This window comes from Capricornis sumatraensis, chromosome 2, assembly GCF_032405125.1.
Source record: "Capricornis sumatraensis isolate serow.1 chromosome 2, serow.2, whole genome shotgun sequence".
Taxonomy (NCBI): domain Eukaryota; kingdom Metazoa; phylum Chordata; class Mammalia; order Artiodactyla; family Bovidae; genus Capricornis; species Capricornis sumatraensis.
Window position 1 is genome coordinate 85,735,342 of NC_091070.1, and position 20,119 is coordinate 85,755,460.

The 20,119-nt window shown below is 50.3% G+C and overlaps 1 protein-coding gene across 2 annotated transcripts; it reads left to right on the top strand.

The window, feature by feature from the left end:
- Positions 1-6,689: 6,689 nt before the first annotated feature.
- Positions 6,690-15,954, top strand: CALML4 (calmodulin like 4). Of its 2 annotated transcripts, XM_068965945.1 has the most exons (5): positions 6,690-6,756; positions 6,851-6,881; positions 11,183-11,323; positions 12,883-13,071; positions 15,716-15,954. In XM_068965945.1, the coding sequence occupies exons 1-5, from the start codon at positions 6,754-6,756 to the stop codon at positions 15,811-15,813; spliced, it is 462 nt and encodes a 153-aa protein (XP_068822046.1). In that variant the 5' UTR covers positions 6,690-6,753; the 3' UTR covers positions 15,814-15,954. The 2 variants fall into 2 exon arrangements, with proteins under 2 accessions (XP_068822046.1, XP_068822047.1); XM_068965946.1 differs by lacking the exon at positions 6,851-6,881 and having other exon boundaries at positions 6,701-6,756.
- The last annotated feature ends 4,165 nt before the right edge of the window (positions 15,955-20,119 follow it).

Sequence of the window (20,119 nt, forward strand, 5' to 3'; positions counted from 1 at the left end):
CCTCCTCACTGCACAAAAAGACTATACAAAAAAGATCTTCATGACCAAGATAACCATGATGGTGTGATCACTCACCTAGAGCCAGACATCCTGGAATGTGAAATCAAGTGAGCCTTAGAAAGCATCACTATGAACAAAGCTAGTGGAGGTGATGGAATTCCAGTGGAGCTATTTCAAATCCTGAAAGATGATGCTGTGAAAGTGCTGCACTCAATATGCCAGCCAATTTGGAAAACTCAGCAGTGGCCACAGGACTGGAAAAGGTCAGTGTTGATTCCAATCCCAAAGAAAGGCAATGCCAAAGAATGCTCAAACTACCTCACAATTGCACTCATCTCATATGCCAGTAAAGTTATGCTCAAAATTCTGCAAGCCAGGCTTCAGGAGTATGTGAACCGTGAACTTCCAGATGTTCAAGCTGGTTTTAGAAAAGACAGAGGAAACAGAGATCAAATTACCAACATCCACTGGATCATGGAAAAAGCAAGAGAGTTCCAGAAAAACATCTATTTCTGCTTTATTGACTATGCCAAAGCCTGTGACTGTGTGGATCACAATAAACTGTGGAAAATTCTGAGAGAGATGGGAATACCAGACCACCTGACCTGCCTCTTGAGAAACCTATATGCAGGTCAGGAAGCAACAGTTAGAACTGGACATGGAACAACAGACTGGTTCCAAATAGGGAAAGGAGTACGTTAAGACTGTATATTGTCACCCTGCTTATTTAACTTATATGCAGAGTACATCATGAGAAACGCTGGGCTGGAAGAAGCACAAGTTGGAATCAAGATTGCCGGGAGAAATATCAATAGCCTCAGTTATGCAGATGACACCACCCTTATGGCAGAAAGTGAAGAGGAGCTAAAAAGCCTCTTGATGAAAGTGAAAGAGGAGAGTGAAAAAGTTGGCTTAAAGCTCAACATTCAGAAAACTAAGATCATGGCATCTGGTCCCATCACTTCATGGGAAATAGATGGGGAAACAGTGGAAATAGTGTCAGACTATTTTTTTGGGCTCCAAAATCACTGCAGATGGTGATTGCAGCCATGAAATTAAAAAGACACTCCTTGGAAGGAAAGTTATGACCAACCTAGATAGCATATTGAAAAGCAGAGACATTATATTGCCTACAAAGGTCTGTCTAGTCAAGGCTATGGTTTTTCTAGTGGTCATGTATGGATGTAAAAGTTGGGCTGTGAAGAAAACTGAGCGCCAAAGAATTGATGCTTTTGAACTGTGGTGTTGGAGAAGACTCTTGAGAGTCCCTTGGACTGCAAGGAGATCCAACCAGTCCATCCTAAAGGAGATCAGTCCTGGATGTTCTTTGGAAGGAATGATGCTAAAGCTGAAACTCCAGTACTTGGGCCACTTCATGCGAAGAATTGACTCATTGGAAAAGACTCTGATGCTGGGAGGGATTGGGGGCAGGAGGAGAAGGGGACGACAGAGGATGAGATGGCTGGATGGTATCACTGACTCAATGGACATGGGTTTGAGTGAACTCCAGGAGATGGTGATGGACAGGGAGGCCTGGCGTGCTGCGATTCATGGGGTCGCAGAGAGTTGGACACGACTGAGTGACTGAACTGAACTGAACCCTCCTCACATCCAGAGTGTAGACGTGAGGACTGGAGTTCAGGATACCTGCAACAATTTCCTGCTTTGCTTTTCCCAGGCACTTTCTACACCCATGAGAGGTTAGTGACCTCTGCCCCCACCGCCTTGGGAGTAACAGATGCCTGCTGTCCTGCTCAATAGCTCCTGCTCAGGACCTGGGATGAGGTTGGCCCTTCTGGCTCGTCGGGCCCCCTGGCTTCCGGGATCTGAAATAATGAATTTTGTGATTTCATATTCTTGGTGGGGATGTATAGAAACTTATCTAGTTGCTAAGTTGTGTCCTACTCTGCAACCCCATGGACTGTAGCCTGTCAGGCTCTTCTGCCCATGGGATTTTCTGGGCAAGAATACTGGAGTGGGTAGCCATTTCCTTCTCCAAGGGACCCTCCAGGCGATCTTCCTGACCCAGAGATTGAACCCGCACCTCTTGCGTCTCCTGCGTTGGCAGGGAAGCCCAACTGCCTTCAATCAAAAGGACTCCATGGGTTTCACCCCCCCAGAGTGGGAGCTGGATGCTGAAGGTGCTGCCTGCCGCCCCCCCTCACTCAGCAGGTCACAATCTGCACAATCTTAATTCAGTAAGCCAGCTCCAGCCTTGGCCTCTCAAAGCACAAGGGCCCCCACGTCCCCAGTAACCTCAATTCTCCCCTACGTTGATTTCATGTTTCCTCCAAACCCTGTCCCAGGCCCGTTCTCCATACAAGGACTTAATGGATATCACCTAAGTGGGCACACATCTGATTGTGGAGTCTGAGGCTTACACAGTTTTGAGTATGCTTGATAAGAAAACTTCTAAAAAAGTGAATAAAATTAGATATGAAAGAATATTTAGAATGGAAAAGATATCAGCAAATTATTGGAGCCTTGGCGATTCCTATCCCTCTTGACGGAGATCTCTTTGGGAAGTTTCCTGAAAATGTTTCCCAAGAAATACAGGAGAGGTTGGCCTTGAGAGGCTCGGCACACTGATAGGTGGGTCTGGGGTGATTGTGCTGGTGGACAGCAGTGACTGGCCTGTATCCAACAGCATCTGGATAAATCCAGTGGAAACCACGAGAGGGCTTGCTGATGGCTGCACGCCCATATGGGGAAAGCGCTGCAATAGCGACCAAGGAAACCAGTTTATGGGCCATGAGACTCAGGAGCTGGCCTGTAAAAGATGACATAGACACTGGCATTTCCACCAGCCCTCCAGCCCTCCTCCCCTGCTGCCGGGCTAAGGGGAGGATGGATGGACTACTTAGCCAGCAAGTGAGACAGGAAATCTGCTCTCTGACATGTGAACTAGGAGGCTAACTTGAGCCTTCCACATTATAACTGAATATGCCAGGAGCAATGGACCCAGAGACTACGCCATGGTAACCCCAAAGCAACTAGTCAGCACCATCCAAGTCCAACTGTTTTTGTCCTGACCACAGGATCTGCTCCCAGTGGAACACAGTATACCATGGCCTGGGACTGGCAGGTAAGTTTCTGGTGGTGTGGGTTTGCCACTTCTTGGGGAATAGGATTAGAAAGGGTCTTACAGACTTCACCTGTCCTCCACTCAGCCCTACCTGAGACCACTACTGAGGTCACTAATCCAGGCCTCCCCTGGAGAAAGTCACCATTCTATGACCCCTACGATCTGTTAGACACCCCCTGCTCCAGGTTTCGGCGCCAGCTGTGGGGACTGCAAGCTGGGACGCCAACCACAGGCTGGGGTGGTGTGACCTCAGAACACTGTCGCTGCCTGTGTGTTGCTTCATGGCCACGATCTCCCCTGTACTGTGCCTGTTAAGCATCTTATGTTTCTCCCTAGCCTGAGCAGAGGGAATCTGTTTGGGGACCGGGTGACAGTGGTGGCCTCACCACTTTGTTGGTTTAAGGCTGCGCTGTCTGCGTTGCGCGCAGGTTTTCTCTGGTTGTGCAGAGTGGGGCGGCTCTCTAGTTGCAGAGCGTGGGCTTCCCACTGCAGCAGCTCCTCTCGGTGTGGAGCACAGGCTCTGGGCACACGGGCTGCAGCAGTTGCAGCACAGGGGCTAATTAGTTGTGACTCCCAGGCTCTGGAGTGTGCAGGCTTTGGTAGTTATGCTGCAGGGCTTGGTTGCTCCGAGACATGTGGGATCTTCTGGGACCAGGGACCAAACTCGTGTCCCCTGCCTTGGCAGGTGGACTTCCCACCATTGAGCCACCAGGGAAGTCCTGGCCTCACCACTGGCGAGTCTGACTGCAGGGCCTCCCTCCTCTGGACTTCCATGAAAAATTCACCCAAAGTTGGCTCACGTCTCAGGGAATTACTATCTAGCATTCTTTGTGTCTTACTCTTGACTGTGTGTGCACTCAGTCGTGTCCGACTCTGCGACCCCCTGGACTGTGGCCCGCCAGGCTCCTCTGTCCATGGGATTTCCCAGGCAAGAATACTGGAGTGGGTAGCCACTTCCTACTACAGGGGATCTTGTGGACCCAAGGATCGAACTGGTGTCTCTTGGGTCTTCTGTGTTGGTGGACAGATTCTTTACCACTGCACCACCTGGGAACTCTTGGTATTCTTCTAGCTACTGTTACACGGGGTTGCAAAAGAATCGAAAACAACTTAGAGACTAAACAGCAAAAACAACAATCTGTCATTATATTTGTGATCTGGGGTTGCAACGCACCTCTGCATACCTGACCCCAGGGATATCTCAGAAGAGGGGCAGGGCCAGGATTATAAGAGTCGTGCAGGATGTGTGGGTGTGTATGGCCAGGCCACTCAAGGTGGCTGTTCACTTGCTGTCTGTGTATCTCCTGCTCCACCAGTCCCTACTTCACACACAGGACTGTCCAGTCCTGTTCATCACAGGCCTTTTATCTGTGACTGTCCACACGCCTGCCCCTGCCCCCAGCTGGTTTCCCTGGTAACTGATGAGCCTTCTGAAGTCAATGCTCTCTATAACTGGTAGCCGCCTCCTCCTCCAGAGCAGCAGAAGGCGCGCCGTGTCCTGCCTGCTGTCTGCCGTCCACAGTGGGGTGTTGCTCCAGGATGTGGCTTCAGATCCGTAAGATTCCCCCATCTGATAAGTTGTTGTCTGTCTCTTGACTCTTTGGTCTCGAGGCTGGGCTACTATACGGCTTGCAGGACCTCGGGGTACAGCCCAACGGTCACATCTCCCCCAGGAGCCCCTTTCCAAACACAGGGTGATTCCAAGTGAGCCCGGGCCTGGCTCTGCAGGCTTCCCCTCAAGCATCCGCTCTGTGCCCCAGGCCCTGCCAAGGCCCCGCCTGATGTCCCCTCTCCTCTTCTTCCTGTAAGTCTCATAGAAACTCCCCTCCTTTCCTGCTCCCACCAGCCTTTCCTCAGCCCCAACTGGGAGGAGTCAGAAACCGCCAGCTAAAACTTTCTGGGTCTAGAAATGGGTGTGAAGTCAAGGAAAAGAGAACCTTTCACAAGAAAATGGTCAGGGGACAAAGACAGCCCCCCTGCCCTGATCCATGTAACTTCTACAGATTACCACCAGCTCCCTCTGCACGCATGCAGCCCTTTCCAGGCCCCCAGACCAGGAGCCCTAGTGCAGTGCACAACTGGTGTGGCCGTACCTGCCGCTCCCAACAGACTGGGTGGGCCCTGGAGTCGGGGCCCCAAAGGCAGGGCAGCCACCAGCCGTGGACACAGGATACAACAGGGATCTGGGAGAAGGAGGGGGAGAACCCAGCTGTGCCCAGCGCTGCAGCTCCATCCCCCGTTCACTTCCTCAGTGGGTGTGGGGAGGGGTGGGCTGGGGACAAACCACTGAGAAATGGGGAAAGTCAGCAGCTTCTGCTGGAAGGGGTGGGAAGTGCAGTGGGGAGTGGAGGGGAAGGAAGAAAAGAGGGAGCCTTCCTGACCAGGAAAGTCACTTAAGAGGTCTCCCTCTGAGTCCCCTGAGTTGCCTGTGGTGGGGCCAGAGACCCCAGCATGGGCACCTACCACACCCCCAGAAGAATGGGAAGGAACTGACTCATGCTGAAAATGGACCATCTGGCCATTAACTCTCAACACAAGGCCAGGATGCTGAGGCACAGAGCTGTGGAATGGGCACCGAGGTCTTCCTCAGAGGGGCCTTTCTCTCCTGTGTGTGGCATCCAGGGTTCTGGTGGAGGAGGTGGCTGTCACTGGGCTGTGGTGTCACGCAGGGTTTCCTTCCCATATTAAAAAGCAGAGACATTACTTTGTCAACAAAGGTCCGTCTAGTCAAGGCTATGTTTTTTTCCAGTAGTCATGTATGGATGTGAGAGTTGGACTGTGAAGAAAGCTGAGCGCCGAAGAATTGATGCTTTTGAACTGTGGTGTTGGAGAAGACTCTTGAGAGTCCCTTGGACTGCAAGGAGATCCAACCAGTTCACCTTAAAGGAGACCAGTCCTGGGTGTTCATTGGAATGACTGATGTTGAAGCTGAAGCTCCAATACTTTGGCCACCTGGTGCAAAGAGTTGACTCATTTGAAAAGACCCTGATGCTGGGAAAGATTGAGGGCAAGAGGAGAAGGGGATGACAGAGGATGAGCTGGTTGGATGGCATCACTAACTCAATGGACATGGGTTTGGGTGGACTCCAGGAGTTGGTGATGGACAGGGAGGCCTGGCGTGCTGTGGTTCATGGGGTCGCAGAGTCGGACACGACTGAGCGACTGAACTGAACTAATGAGGTGGTGTGTGACGTGCCTAAAGGGGATGTGCAAAAGTGCCCAACACCTAGGAGGAGACTCTATTTAGCCTCTAATGCAATCCTCAGAGAGAAATACCCCTGAAGGCAGGCCTGAGGGGACCCAGCGATCCCCTCTCTGGGTGACCCCTTCTTAGTGTCCACAGAGGGCTCCCAGGAAGGAACAGCGGCCCTTGTCCTCTGGCTACAGAATATCAGCTTCCTGGTGCAGGACCAAGTGCCGGCGAAGCCCTCGGGCAGCTCCCATCTCTCAGAATCCAGCCTGCCACCACCCCACAGCCAGGCATCCACAGAGCACAGGAGGCTGGAATCTGACCCCTGGCGGCGGGCCTGGTCTCCATGGCAGCCGGGGATTTATTACCGGGGCCTCCACCCGGCTGGGCGGACTTTCGACTTGAAGCCGGGAAGAAGGGGAACAGGAAGGCAGTTCTGGGAGCAGCGAGCCCACGGGTGGCAGCTGGAGGCCCCGAGATGGTGAGGATCTGTGTGGCCTGGTCAGGCTGCCCGGGGCTGGGGAGGCAGGGGGCTTTCATGGAGTCCCTTCCTGACTGTTCTCTCTCTGCTGCAGGCCAAGTTTCTTTCCCAGGACCAAATTAATGGTAGGTTTGGTTTGTTCTTTCATTAGCAACTCACAGCAAAATATGGGTCTCATTAGGTAATTTGCTCTGCTCATGTTTTGTTGGTGGGAGAGCTGGGCCCACCCACAAGCCAGGGGCTGACTGCTACCAGGAAGGGCCTGGTGGAGGGGCGGGGGATAAGGCTTGGAGGTAAGAACTGTCCGTAGTACAGTCAGTGTGATTTGCAAGAGGGCCTGACAGGAGGGGGAGCGCTTCGGTTCTCCTCCAGAACCTGATGGGGGCGGAGGGAGAAAGGGGCTGGTCGGAGAGACACCAACTGGTTGTGACTGAGAGCCCCAGCTGAAAAGGGGGCTTTGTAACTGGCTGAGAAAGAGAATAGGGCCCAGGGCTGTGCTCTCGGAAAGGGTGCTTTGTTTAGGCTGTGGGCCTCAGTCTCCCCATCTGTAAAGGGTGAAGGCCAGTGGAGGTGGCCTCAGAGATCCCTCTGCCCTGACGGCAAGCCTAGTGTTGGCATCTGGGGCACTTCATTCCGTGAATCCCCAAACCTGCCCCAGGCAGCTTCAGTTTCCCACAGTGCCTGGTTCTGTTTCCACGAGGCCAAGCCGACAGAGTTGGGTTACACAGAAGCCAGGGGCCAGACCCGGCTGGGGAGGCTCAGCTGAGCTCAAGCAGGGAGATGAACTGAGGGTTGGTTACCTGGGCAGGACTTGCAGAGTCCTGGTTACCAGCAGCGTCTATAAGGCAGAGAGGGTAGGTGGGTTGCAGGCGCCTCCACGTAGGCCCCTTGATATTCTTACCCCTCAGTGGGGTCCAGAGCAGGGACTTTTAAAATCCAAGGCCCAGGGTAAGGGCCTCTCCTACCCAGTCTTAAGACAAGGCTTGATGAGTCTCGGGGCTGGAATCCAGCTATCAGTGTTCCCCCACCAAACCCGGTGCTGGGGCTCACTGGCCCTCCCTCTGGGGCCTCTGAATCTCCCAGAAAGGAAGAAGGTACGTTTCCCTTTGTATCCTAAAGTCTGACACAAAGAAAGGGACCACAAACGTTCAGGAAAGAAAGACTGCTTGAATGGGAAGACCAGGGACCTTGGAGGCAGTGGACCTGGGCTCCAGTCACCTCTGAGCCTCGGTGGTCTCATCTGTGAAGTGGGAATAATGACACTGCCTCATCAGGCTCCTGTGAGCGAGAGAGAGCAGGTGGCAGGCACTCACCTGACTCTGTGCCTGGACGTCACCCAGATGTAAGCCGGGGCCAGCTTGCTCTTGCTAGCATGAGCTACGTGGTACACTTTTAGGAATTTTGTGAACCATTATTAAATAAAGGAAGATGAAAGAATGTCCCAGTCCCTTCGTCTATACAAAAGTTTTTTTAAAAGATAGCTCTGTTGCAATTAGGAGTGCTGAAGATTTGAAAGACTTGTTTAATGGATGTAATTTGCACAAAGGTGAGGAATAGTTTAACAGTAGATCACTCATCAGATGTAATGACAGTGTAGTCATTGGGAAAATAGTTGCCTTCATTGGCCTGCAGCTTACCTCACTTATGGTTAAATCAAAATTGTAGGTTGGCAATGGATACAAGAGCTGGCAGAAACTCACTTGTGATAATCAATTGGCTAGATGGGATTTATAATCAAAGTATTCTTACTACTTGTAAGTTGGATGCTATACATCCTTAAGTCTGTACCATGTACAGATGTCATCAGAGTCGGTTCCATTCCCAGCACATCCTGGGTCTGGGGAGGATTCTTTCTTGCCGTGGGGCATTTGCATTTTCAAAGGGAAAACTTAAAGGGGATTTTAATCCAGTTTATTTAACCCAATTTGTTCTTTCATTCAACAATTATGAGTCCTTTTTTTGTGCCAATTATGAGTCCTTTTTTTGTGCCAGCCCCGTTCTAGGGATTAAAAATACAGCAGTGCACAGCGGAGCCCCAAATCCTTGTGCTCACAGGGTTCACCTATGTGGGGAGGTGGGGACACAAAGGAAAGGAGTGAGCAGGACATTGGATGGCAGGCAGGCCTGGCAGGAGAAGGGCCTGGCAGGGAGAGCACGGAGGTGTAGAGGTCATGGAGGCGGGGCAGGAGTAGAGAGAGAAGAGCCCTACTGTTTCAGGGCTGGCCTCCAAGTCCAGAGGACCCCCCAGATCTTTAAAGCAGGAAGACACATTTTAGGTAACTGGGGAGGAGATGGGTCCCCCGTTGACTCTAGCCCTGCTGATACCAGGGGCCATGGGCCCCCTGGTGCAGAGTATGGGGGAGGCAGTTTGCCCCCTGTGGAGTCTGGTCCATCCCCGGTCCCAAGAGTGTGCTGTCCCCACCCGGCTACTGTCGGAAGGTGCTCAACTGTCATAGGATGGGGTCCCAGGAAGGTAGTGGGCCCACCTCTTGGGCAGAGGCAAACCCAGACGGAAGGTAAGCTCGGGTGGCCAAGACAGGTCCCCTGGAGCTGGGCGGGGGGCTGAGTTCAAGTCCTGCGTGCAGGGTGGCCCCCTGTCCCTGTCCCCACTGGCGCTGGGCCCTCTTAGAGGGATCGGGTTTCACAGGAACCAGTGAAGCCTTGCTTCCCTGGGCCACTCTGGGTCCTGCTGCTGGGTCCTGTTGGTGGTCTGCCCCTCCAAACCCAGGCTCTGGAAAGTTCTGAAAGGGCGGGAGGTTCCCCTTCAACCTCTCCACAGGCATAAAAGCAGATAATTGTCTCTAAACCCCCACCGCCTGGCCTGCCTTTGATTAGCAATGCCCCTGAAACCCTAGGCTGCTGGGAGTGGCCCTAATGAGGTAGCATGAAGGGGCCCTCGGCCTGGGCGTCCTCTGCCACCTCTCCCGCCCTCTGGTGGAGCTCCAGGGTAGCCTGGGCAGAGCTAGCTGCCCACTGCCCCCACTGCCAGGAGCCCTTGGCTGCTCCAGCCTTCCTCGCTCGCTCGTCTGTACCATGGGACTAGGGTCCCTCCCCACAGGGCCACAGTGAGGGTGACACAAGGGCCTGGGGGAAAGCGCTAGTAGTGGGAGCTGCTTTTGCTGGCTTTGTTACTATCCGCTCAGAAGCTGCTGGTCCAGGCCTCTGAGGAGCCAGCTGGCTGTGGGAAGTGTGCAGGGTGCTAGGGAACAGTGCAGGGCCCGGCATGCTCCCAGTGGGGCTCAAGCTGGAGCTCTACCTCATGGGTCCCGGGGGCTGCACAAGAGGGGCATTTGGCCAGTTCCACCCCCACCCTGTGGTCAGGGCCTCTGTGAGGACCCCTTATCTTCCCAAGCTCCTGGCTGGCCTCCCTGTACCTCCAGGGCTGGGGGGTCAGGGCAGATGCAGGTGGGGGCTGGTTCCACTGGGCTGGGGAGCTGTGGCTCTGCAGGCCACTTCACCTCCAGAGGGGAGAGAGGGTTCAAGGAGAGCAGTAAGGAAGATCTCCGCGGAGCTGGGAGGACGTCCGGGCAGTGCCTGTTGAAGTCTTGAGTGGGGCCTGGGCCTGTGTGAGAGCGCGGCTTGAGAGCTCAGCAGCCCGGAGACCGGCGGCTGCAGCAGTGGACTCAGAAGCTCCCAGTTGTGATGTCTGTCACCACGTATGATGGCCTCTCTGCCAGGCCTTCCCAGAGCGGGTTTCTGGTCCTCCAGCAAGCCCCAAGGCATTATTGTTCTGTTTCCCACCTAAGTTGTCATTTGCTGAGATCCCCTAGGAATTTGGTGCCCTGCTGTGGGCTCCTGGTCTCCCTGGGCTGGACCTGGAGCGAGATAGCGAGCAGGTTTTCCTGTGTGTGCTAAGTTGCCTCAGTCACATCCAACTCTGCCACCCCATGGACTGCAGCCCACCAGGCTCCTCTGTCCATGGGACTCTCCAGCAAGGATACTGGAGTGGGTTGCCATGCTCTTCTCCAGGGGATCCTCCCGACCCAGGGATCGAATCCACGTCTCATGTCTGCTGCACTGGCAGGCGGGTTCTTGACCACTGTGGTTTTAGTCAGTTGAGGACAGGAGCAGGGAGGGAGGCGGCAGAAGGGAGGTCAGGAGGGAAAGGGGATGGGGTTGACAGGATGAAAGGCAAGAAATGCAGGTAAACATACATTTCAGATAAACGACAAATACCTTTGTAAGCATGTTGTTGTTAAGTCCTGTCCGACTCTTTGTGACCTCATGGACTGAGGTTTATCTGAAACTCAATTTACCTTGACAGCCCTGGATTTTTTTTTTTTTTTGCTAGGTCTGGCCACTCTAGGAGGGGAGGCGGACTGGGAAGCAGGCAGAAGGAAGGGGAGGGGCAGAAAGTGGAGAGAGGATTGAGAAGTTGGGGGAGGGTGAAAAAGCGACCCTGATTCTCCCTTCTGGGCTGTGGCAGAGTACAAGGAATGCTTCTCCCTGTACGACAAGCAGCAGCGCGGGAAGATTAAAGCCACAGACCTGCTGATGGTGATGCGGTGCCTGGGGGCCAGCCCAACGCCTGGGGAGGTGCAGCGGCACCTGCAGACTCACAGGATAGGTGAGTGGGCCCGGCTGGGCCAGCTGCCACGGAAGGAGGAGTCTGGGTGAGTGGGTGGCCCTGAGCCCTATAGCTCTTGTCCCAGGGACACAGGCAGGCAGGCAGGTCGGGTGTGACCAGCTCAGAGGTTTGAGAGGTCCGTGTTAGCCAGAGCTCTCTGGCTGGGTGTGGAGGCACCTGGCCAGGTGTGCTCGTGGCAACAGGTGACGCCCCATCTCAGGGGACCGGGGGCTCTAGACATGTCACCACAGTTGTCGCAAACCTGCAGTCCAGACGGTGCTAAACGATCCCAAGGTTGTTTTGATGGAAGTGTCCCTTTACTTAGATGTGTCATGTGCTTAGCTCAGCAACACCATGAAGGAGGCACTATCCTAATCCAAGTTTTACAGATAAAGATCAAGATTCAGAGCCCAGCTGGTAACTTCCGAGCCCTTAAGCCAATGGTGGAATCAGATTGGAACCAGATTCTCATTTCTAAGACTGAGCTCCCCAAAATTGTTCAAAATGGGAATAAAACATAGAGGAAAACCCACCCCAAACGTTACCAAGTTGTCCTCTGCTGATGTCATTATGGGTGATTCTTCATTCCTCTTGTTTCCTGTTTTTGACGAAGAAAACATATACTAGTTTTACAACCAAACACGAGTTGCTTTTTGTTGGTGGTGGCAACTTTTTAAAAAAAAAAAAGATGGAGGAATGTCAGATGCCAGGATGGCTGTTTGCATCGATAGCTGGACACTCAGGAAGGAAAGAGGAAGGAACACTTGATCAACAGCCCAACTGGACCTCCGTTTCCCCATCTCTCAGTCGGGTTCCCACCCTCTGCTGGAGTTATCCCAAGGCCCCATCAGAGGGCGACTGCAGCGGCAATGGGAGCTTGTCCTGAGGCTGGGCTGGGGGTGGCCTCTGAAGGCCCCAAGCCTGGTGACGGGGAGCTCAGCCACCGAGAACCCCTGCTTCTGTCTTCAAAGCGTGCTGGTTTCCTTTGGTTTCCGTCTCCTTCAGACAGGAAGCTGTGGGCAGGGGCACTTCCGATTTCCTGCAGTTGGAGTCCAGCCTGGGCTGAGGGCCCCAGGCATGCCTGGAGGAGGGGTGTGGGCTGGGGTAGAGGCTGCAGTGAAGGGAAGGGCAAGTGAGGGAGGCTTGAGCCCCATCATCCACCTGTCTTTGTAGATGTGTTGCAGCGACTGTCAAAGGGGGAGGATAGACATTTTGGTGCACTTCCTCCAGTTCAGGGCAGGAGAGAAGCATCCAGAAGGGGTACAGGAAGCGGTGCTTCATCCTGGTCTTGTCACTGCTCTGAGCTTCTGTCTCTTTAGTGGGCAAAATGAGATGTCCAGGCACTGAGGGTTGTTGGAAAGATTAAATGAGGCATATCCATGGTGGGAACTCAGCAAGACAGGCTGCAGCCTCTTCCCCGTGAACACAGCCACCACCACGGTGCTTCCTGAGTTGGGTGGCTCTTGAGCTGGCCTTGAAGGCTTGGGCAGGAGGCCAGCTGACATCCCCAAGAGAAGCCTTTTCCTCCTTGCTAACTCTGCTGTTTGGGGGTTTCCTAGACAGAAATGGAGAGCTGGATTTCTTTACTTTCCTGACCATCATGCATATGCAGATAAAACAAGAGGACCCAAAAAAGGAAATTCTTTTGGCCATGTTGATGGCAGACAAGGAGAAGAAAGGCTACATCATGGCGTCTGAATTGCGGTCAAAACTCATGCAACTGGGGGAGAAGCTCACCCACAAAGAAGGTAATGGTCTGGGTCCCTATTTCCCAACAGTGGGAGGTGACTAAGGGGTTGGGGGCACACCAAAGTCCAAATCATGCCACCTCGGTTACGTAGGTATCGCATCTGATGGCATTTGGACGTTGGGACTAGATGCTGAGCTTGGCAAGGGTTGGGACTAGATGCTAAGCTTGGTGAACTCTGGACTGGAACCTGGAAAACTAGGGAACTGTGAGTGGCAGAAGTTAGCCAGGGTGAAGGGACAGTAAGGAAACCCAGTTAGGAGCTACTTGGGCATTACTCCATGTCTTCTAACTTACACTGTGGGCCTTCATGACTGCGACGCCTCTAGGATCACCAGTGTCCCTCTCATACCGATTAAAGAAACAGGTGCAGTGCACGGCCTGTGACGAGCAGAGCTAGGCGCTAGACGCAGGGCTAGCAGACACCGGGACCCCCACCCTCCGAACTCGCTCAGGCACTCCTCTCACCACAGCTGTCTTCTGAAGTTGCTGCTGCCACCAAGTTTCTAAATTGAGATGTTACTTTGCTCCCTTTTCTCATGAGTCAGCCAGCTCTGAGCTCTTCCAGAAGGAATGTCCTGTCTACCTTCCCTGTCTTCCTGCCTCAGAGCCAGATGAGGGGCTTGGGCCTTCTGGGAAAGCCGGATGTTCATGGTGAGGGTGACCCCAATGCTGAGCCCTTTGCAGATGTCCTCCCAGCCGGCCTGACAGGCCCCTGGGTCCAGCCACAGCGGCCATGCCAGGTTGCCACCCGAGTCCACACTCCCCAACCCCAGAGGCTGCAATTTCTGGGTAGGCCGCCGGGCTCACCTGTGATTGGGGCAGGAGGACACGGTCGGTGGACGAAAAAGGCTCCGGTAATGACGGGCCTTTAGCCTTTGGTGAAATCACAACAGACTTGAATCCTGGCTCCCCCTCCTTCTGGGGGAGCTCAGGTGAGTTTCTTAACCTCTCTCACCCTCCTCAGTTTCCTCGTTGGGAAATCAGGTTACACTAGGCAATCCCTCAGGACCCTGCAAGAGCTAACATTCTATAAAGCAGTCTGCTAAGATTTTATCTGCAGTCACAAAGGCACAGTGCAAAGGAAGTAAAAATAGCGCTAGAGAAGGCAGATGGAGCTTCCCCCGCTCTTCCAGGCTGCCAGCTATCACGATCCCGTCTTTCATCGTGGCTGTTTTAACGTGAACAGGGAATCACAGGCTATGCTTCCCTCCCGGGCTCCAAGGACACTACTCAGCCTTTTAAGGATTAGGTGGAGTGTTGGCAGAGAGGTCAGCAGGGGCCTTCATTTTTGCGGTTAATGATCCGTCTAAAACAATACTATGGTCCCCAAACTTAAACATCTCTCTCATTTGTTTAACCAGTAAAGAAACATTTCAAAGAAACTGGCAGTGTCTGCCAGAGACTGATGTCCTTTTCCTCTGGCTATGGGAGATAGAAAAGGTAATACTGGAAGTAAGACTCCTTTACCTTCAGTGATAGAAAGAAAAGTTGGTTTACTGCAGAAGCATCCTTGGAGCAGCTGAGACGGCTGTGAGGAGGCCTCCTTTGCAAACCGGTTCTCTGTGGTTTTTCAGGGAACTGCTATTCTAACCAGAAGGTACCATCAGATTCCAGCTGCCCCTCTTCTGGACAGCTGGAGGCTGCAGTGACCAGTACTGGACTTGTCCATTGGGACAGTTTTAACCAAGTGGTTGATGGGTAGACACTCCTCCATGAAATAAGATAAATTACAGTCTCAGTGTTCTACAAGTACTCAGAAGTACTATCAGCTCAAACGCAGTGCATAGCAATTACGATTTTGAGGAGGATGCTTAAGCAGGAAGTCACAGAATGCTTTTTCACTGTCCAGAGTTGTGTGGCGGCTGTCTGCGGCTGGCAAAGTTGAGACAGAGCAGTGAGAGAGTTTTTCAAGAGGGTGAGGAGGGTCCTGAGAAGCCACCATTGAAAAGTGTAAACTGAACTGGCTCTTCTTGTCAACTCCTGGGACAAGCTTGTATTTTATCCCAGGAATCCAGAACCAGTAAATGTACGTTTCTTTCTTTTTTCTGAGCAACATTAGAGAACAGTGGCAGTTTTTGTAGGCTTTGAGCTTGGACACAGTTGAATTTATTTTCTCTTATACTATCCCACCTCCAAAACACTTTCAGAAAGAGATGACAGTGGCAGATACCATTTGTCACCAAGCCCCCTCTTGGGGTGGGGGGATGTCATTTTGGAAGGCAGGCCATAGGCTGGGCTAGGGGCCCCAGGATGGAGCTGCAGGGGTGTCTGTTATGGAGGGCGTCTGAGAGGGCGGGCGGTAGAAGGTAAAATCCATGCCAACACTTTCTGGAAATACTGGCACAGGAGCCAGATATTTTCTGAAGGAAAAAAAAGGTACAAGGTGGTTTCATTGACTGAATCCTTACCAGTACACCCATTATCCTGGGCCCTGCAGAAAGCCAGATGAACTCAGAACTGATTCCATGGTCTCCAAGGGGGAGGGAGTGGGTTGTCCTTTTCTGTTCACTGGCTACTTCCTCACCTATGGAAGCAGTCAACTGGAGGTTCAGGGAAGACCTCTGGGGAGGCTCAACCCCCAGCTGGATGCCTTATCATATGACACTGAAGCCAAACTGAGAAATTACTGTGATTTATCGCAGTGGAGGATCTCTTCAGGGAAGCAGATATCGAACCGAATGGCAAAGTGAAGTATGACGAGTTCATCCAGAAGCTCACCATTCCTGTGCGGGACTACTGAACGAGGAGGCGAGAGAGCCGCCCCTGGGCCTAAGCACTCAGACTGTGGGTTTTGGAAAAGAAAGTGTTTCTTACACTTGCGGGAGATGGCAAACACAGCAAGATGACAAACCTAAGCCCAGCAAGAGGACAAGGAAACAAAATTATTCCAGCCACGGTATTAGCATGTCTTTAATAAAACTTTGTACTGTTTTAACGACTACCATTAGTCTAGCCCTTTATAGCCTGTGGTTTAGAGGTGGGCCAGGGGTCTAGTCCCAACACTGCCATTTCCCAGCCAGGTGATTCTGGGCAAATCATTTCACCCCTCAAAGTGAGGGATCCTCACTAAAGTGGATTCTTGCTTCTTACCTCACAGAGCCTATTGAGAATGGGCTTTGCTTTCGCAAACTGTAGAACACTATGTAATCCTGGGTTGCCATGATTGTGCTTTTCCTAAAAAGGGCAATTTACAGGAAGACCAATATTCTGTATCTGGGTGCTGGAACCATCTTCCACATTTTCAAGATAAAGCTAGCTGGGAAACAGCAACAAGCAGAGAGCTCAAACAAACTACGGCAACATTTCTTGCAGCACCATGGGGTCATGTGTAAATTCTCATTCCCAGTGCATACTAATGTAGTCCTGGATATTCATTCATAAGCAGAGTATACAGCAGGTTAGAACAAGGCAGCATCAGCCAAATGTTGGGAAGAAGGATCTGACTACAGCCGACCAAAGGGGACCAGGTGTGACGAGCTGCATTCACTGCAGCCTTGCAGACCCCGAGAAGACTCATGGTGGTGCTTCTCTCAGCATTTTGAGTTCTTCCCTGGCCCATTATCAGAGGGGTTCATGGGACTAGGATGGGTTTGCTTAAGTGGGTCAGACTGATGATGGCTTCAACCTGTTTCCTCAGGACTAGAGGCAAGTAGTAAGGGGATGGAACAGACCACAGCCGTGACACAGCAGGAGCCCTGCAAACTGTTCCAGGGGTACTGGTCCTGCCGGGAGCTTTTCTAGCGCAAGTGGCTTTTTAAGTTAGTTATGAGTCAGCACAGTCCTAAAAAGGGCTGGAGTCACACATCAGCATGTTCAGAGGGGAGCCAGGCGGAACTCAAAGTACAGAGATTTTCATCCTTATATGTATCAAAATTGTGCTCTCTGGGCTGTGGCTTTTGCTAATGGTGCCTTAGTGGCTAACGCAAAAGAACACCAAATTAAGAGGGAGGTGTGTCTCTGGGGAGGTTTACACAGGACACAAGTTTGAGGGCGAGGCACAAGGGAAACTTCAGGGGACAAAGCAGTCACAGTCAGTGTAACTATCTCAGTAAGGATGCGTGGCTTCAGACCAAATGGAGGTCCTGAGAGAGAGTCACTTTTGTTTTCCCAACAGTGTAACTGCCCATTAAGTGATCAGGAATGCCTAGGAGCTGGAGAGAAGGGTTATATGGGGGCAGGCAGTTATGTGCCCCCCACCCACCCACCCTAAACACCAAGTAGGTGAACTTGTGATTGTCTAGCTGGGGATCTCAGGCTCATACAGTACAAGGGCAGATCCAGGTTTTGTGAGATCTGAGGGTTATACAATTCGGCAGCCTTCCAGAATAATACAAGAGAAGTACAGAATTACTAAGAGCTGCTCCCAGGACCCTGGAAGAGGCCAGAGCAAGTGAGGGGCTCTTGTGCTTAAACTTCATTACCTTCATGGTAAATTCATCTGAGGCTGGTTAGATGCTGGCACACCGTGGAGAACTGCTGTATTTCACTTTCAGGCAAGGCTCAAGGGTCAAGCTCCACATCAACTGTTAACCCCTCATGGACATGAGGAAGTTAGTCTTGCATAGCCAACCTGGAATGCCAAGGATTAGACAGTAGATACCTGGGATTTAGATGGACAGGAAAAGGAAGTTCTGGGCTATAATAGTAAATGAGGGTCCAGTCCCTCAAAGCTTGGCCTTTATACGCTACTGGGTGGTACTCATATGGCTTCCAGGCAAGTTTTATGAATCTCATTTGTCTAACAGCAATCTGAAGTATAACTTCCCAAAGACACCTAAGTGGTATGTACTGGCCATTAGAACCTGGGGCTCATGTCCACTGACTCTGTGTTCTAAGGGTGTTCAGTGGGTAGGATACCAAGATTCTGGGATGTGTTCTAATTTAAAAATATACCCCAGATAAGGCTCTCACAAGGACCCCATGCCTGGGTTTCATGCTCATTCCTGACATTGGTTTACCTAGTGCCTAGTATGGTTTGCAAAAAGGCCACAGTGCTCTTAACAGTCAAACTGCAAATTAATTAAACAGATTTAAAACTAAACCAATGCTGTGGTTCACTACAAAGCTAGCCACATTTCAGTAAGAAAGGGGGGGAATGACAGCTGTATATTCATGACTTACCTCAAAGCATGTTGCAAGAGAATAAACTACTTGTCATGCTTTGAAATCTCTGCATCAAAGGGGCTATGGAAGCACAAAGCACTGTCACTTTTTCTCACAGGGACTGTCCCCTTGTATACCCAGCAGTGTACTTTACAGAAGACAAATTAACTGAAGGTTTTTCTTTTATTACATCTAAAGAGCTCTACATAAACAGGTAACATTCAATAGGTAAACAATTTTTTTTTTCCAATGCATGTAATAAATATTTTCACTTGGTACTTTTATACAAACTGACATTGGTCTACTATACATTTTTAAAAGCCATTTTACTGGTTTGGCATGCGGTATGGAAATTCTAAGAGAGAAAGTTTTAAGGCAATGAATCACAGATTTAAGTTCATGGAATTTATGGTAACTTTTATATCTGTTTATATACATTTTTCCCCTTTGTTAATTAAACAGTTAACAGCAGCACACTCTGGAACCACCAGCTAGTCTCCCTCCCTCTTTCTGAAATCTAAGCTTTGTGTTTTCTTTTAATTAAAAAAACAGAATCCAACATGTATTGAAAAAACAAAATTCTTACTAACATCTTACTAAAATAATTTCAAATGTGCTTTAAAGTCCTAAAGATCTTGAAGTGTTTTATGTGTTTAAAATTGTTTAAAAACAATGTTCTTTCTACAATTAGTAATTTAAAATTGGGATATATTTCCATTCAGTTTCAGACATTTGACTCAAAGAAATATCTGCCAAGAAATCACATTTCTCAGAAGCTTAAGTATATCTTTTCTAAGTCAGTAATAGAGAATTGTGATAATGTCTAAATTAACAGTAGAAAAATTTTAATGCTCAAAATAAATTAGTCAACCAAGCGTGGCATGGTTAAGGTCCAGATAGTTTTAAAAACGTGTTCAGTAATGCCCACAAAGTAATTAAAAGCCACTTCAACCCTGCTAGTCAAACAGCTATTATACTAAAGGTGTGTGTGCGTATACACACACCCCCACAGTTCTGTACAGAAACACAAACATAGGCACACCTATTATGAGTGACCAAGGCAAGGGGGATGGTGGTAACTCGACTAAAGATTCTGAGAATCGTCATTTGTCCACAGACAGCATGTCAGTGTTAGCACTATGCCAGGGTAGGGGGTCGGGGTCGGGGCGCGTGGTAGTGATAGTTGGCTAGGGAAAAAAGAAACAACTGTGCTTAAAAAAAACACAAAACTTAGAAGATAAAGATGCAGTGCATTACTCCACTAATAATTACTATGGATCATAAAAGTCTGATTGATTAACATCGGCCATGAGACCAACAGAGTAACAGCTACTGCTACTGCAACATTTGAGAAAGTTAACAACTGAAGGGAACAAACTGCTTAGAGTGGAATGAACTAAAATAAAAAGACAACTGAATGGTTAGTTGCTCCTGTGGAGACGACCAAAGCTACTAGACAGACATTTATTTCTCCCTGTTACCTGTTCTTCCCTTAGATTGGTATAACGCAAGACACTGAGGGAAAATAACTCTCTCCAAAACTGGGCTGAAGAAAGTAGAGGGACGGGTTTTCAACTGGATCATTCAAACAGTTCGTAATTCAGCATCATACACAAAGTTATTGATCAGAATTCTGAGACCACTAACAACGACAAAAAAAGAAAAAAACAAAACTATTCATTTTATCTTAGGTAGCTGAATTAATAGAAACATTTCCTATTACAATGTGAAATAAGAAGCAACTCCCTACAATTTAAGTAATTTCTATCCCAATCTGAATTAGACACAAATTATAATACTATTAGATATTAGCCTAAGTTAACATGGCAATGAGAGTTCTAAAGTGTTTACTCACCATAACACCAGATTCGTTTAAAAACTTAACTATTTCCTGTTTTAACTGACAATGAATTTTTTTTTTTATTGCAAGTTGTTTAGTGACT

Bases quoted from the DNA above. Each gene is read 5' to 3' on its own strand.
- CALML4 (XM_068965945.1), top strand. The intron at 6,882-11,182 runs GTAGGTTTGGTT...GGGCTGTGGCAG, and splicing joins TTCCCAGGACCAAATTAATG to AGTACAAGGAATGCTTCTCC. The intron at 11,324-12,882 runs GTGAGTGGGCCC...GGGGTTTCCTAG, and splicing joins CCTGCAGACTCACAGGATAG to ACAGAAATGGAGAGCTGGAT.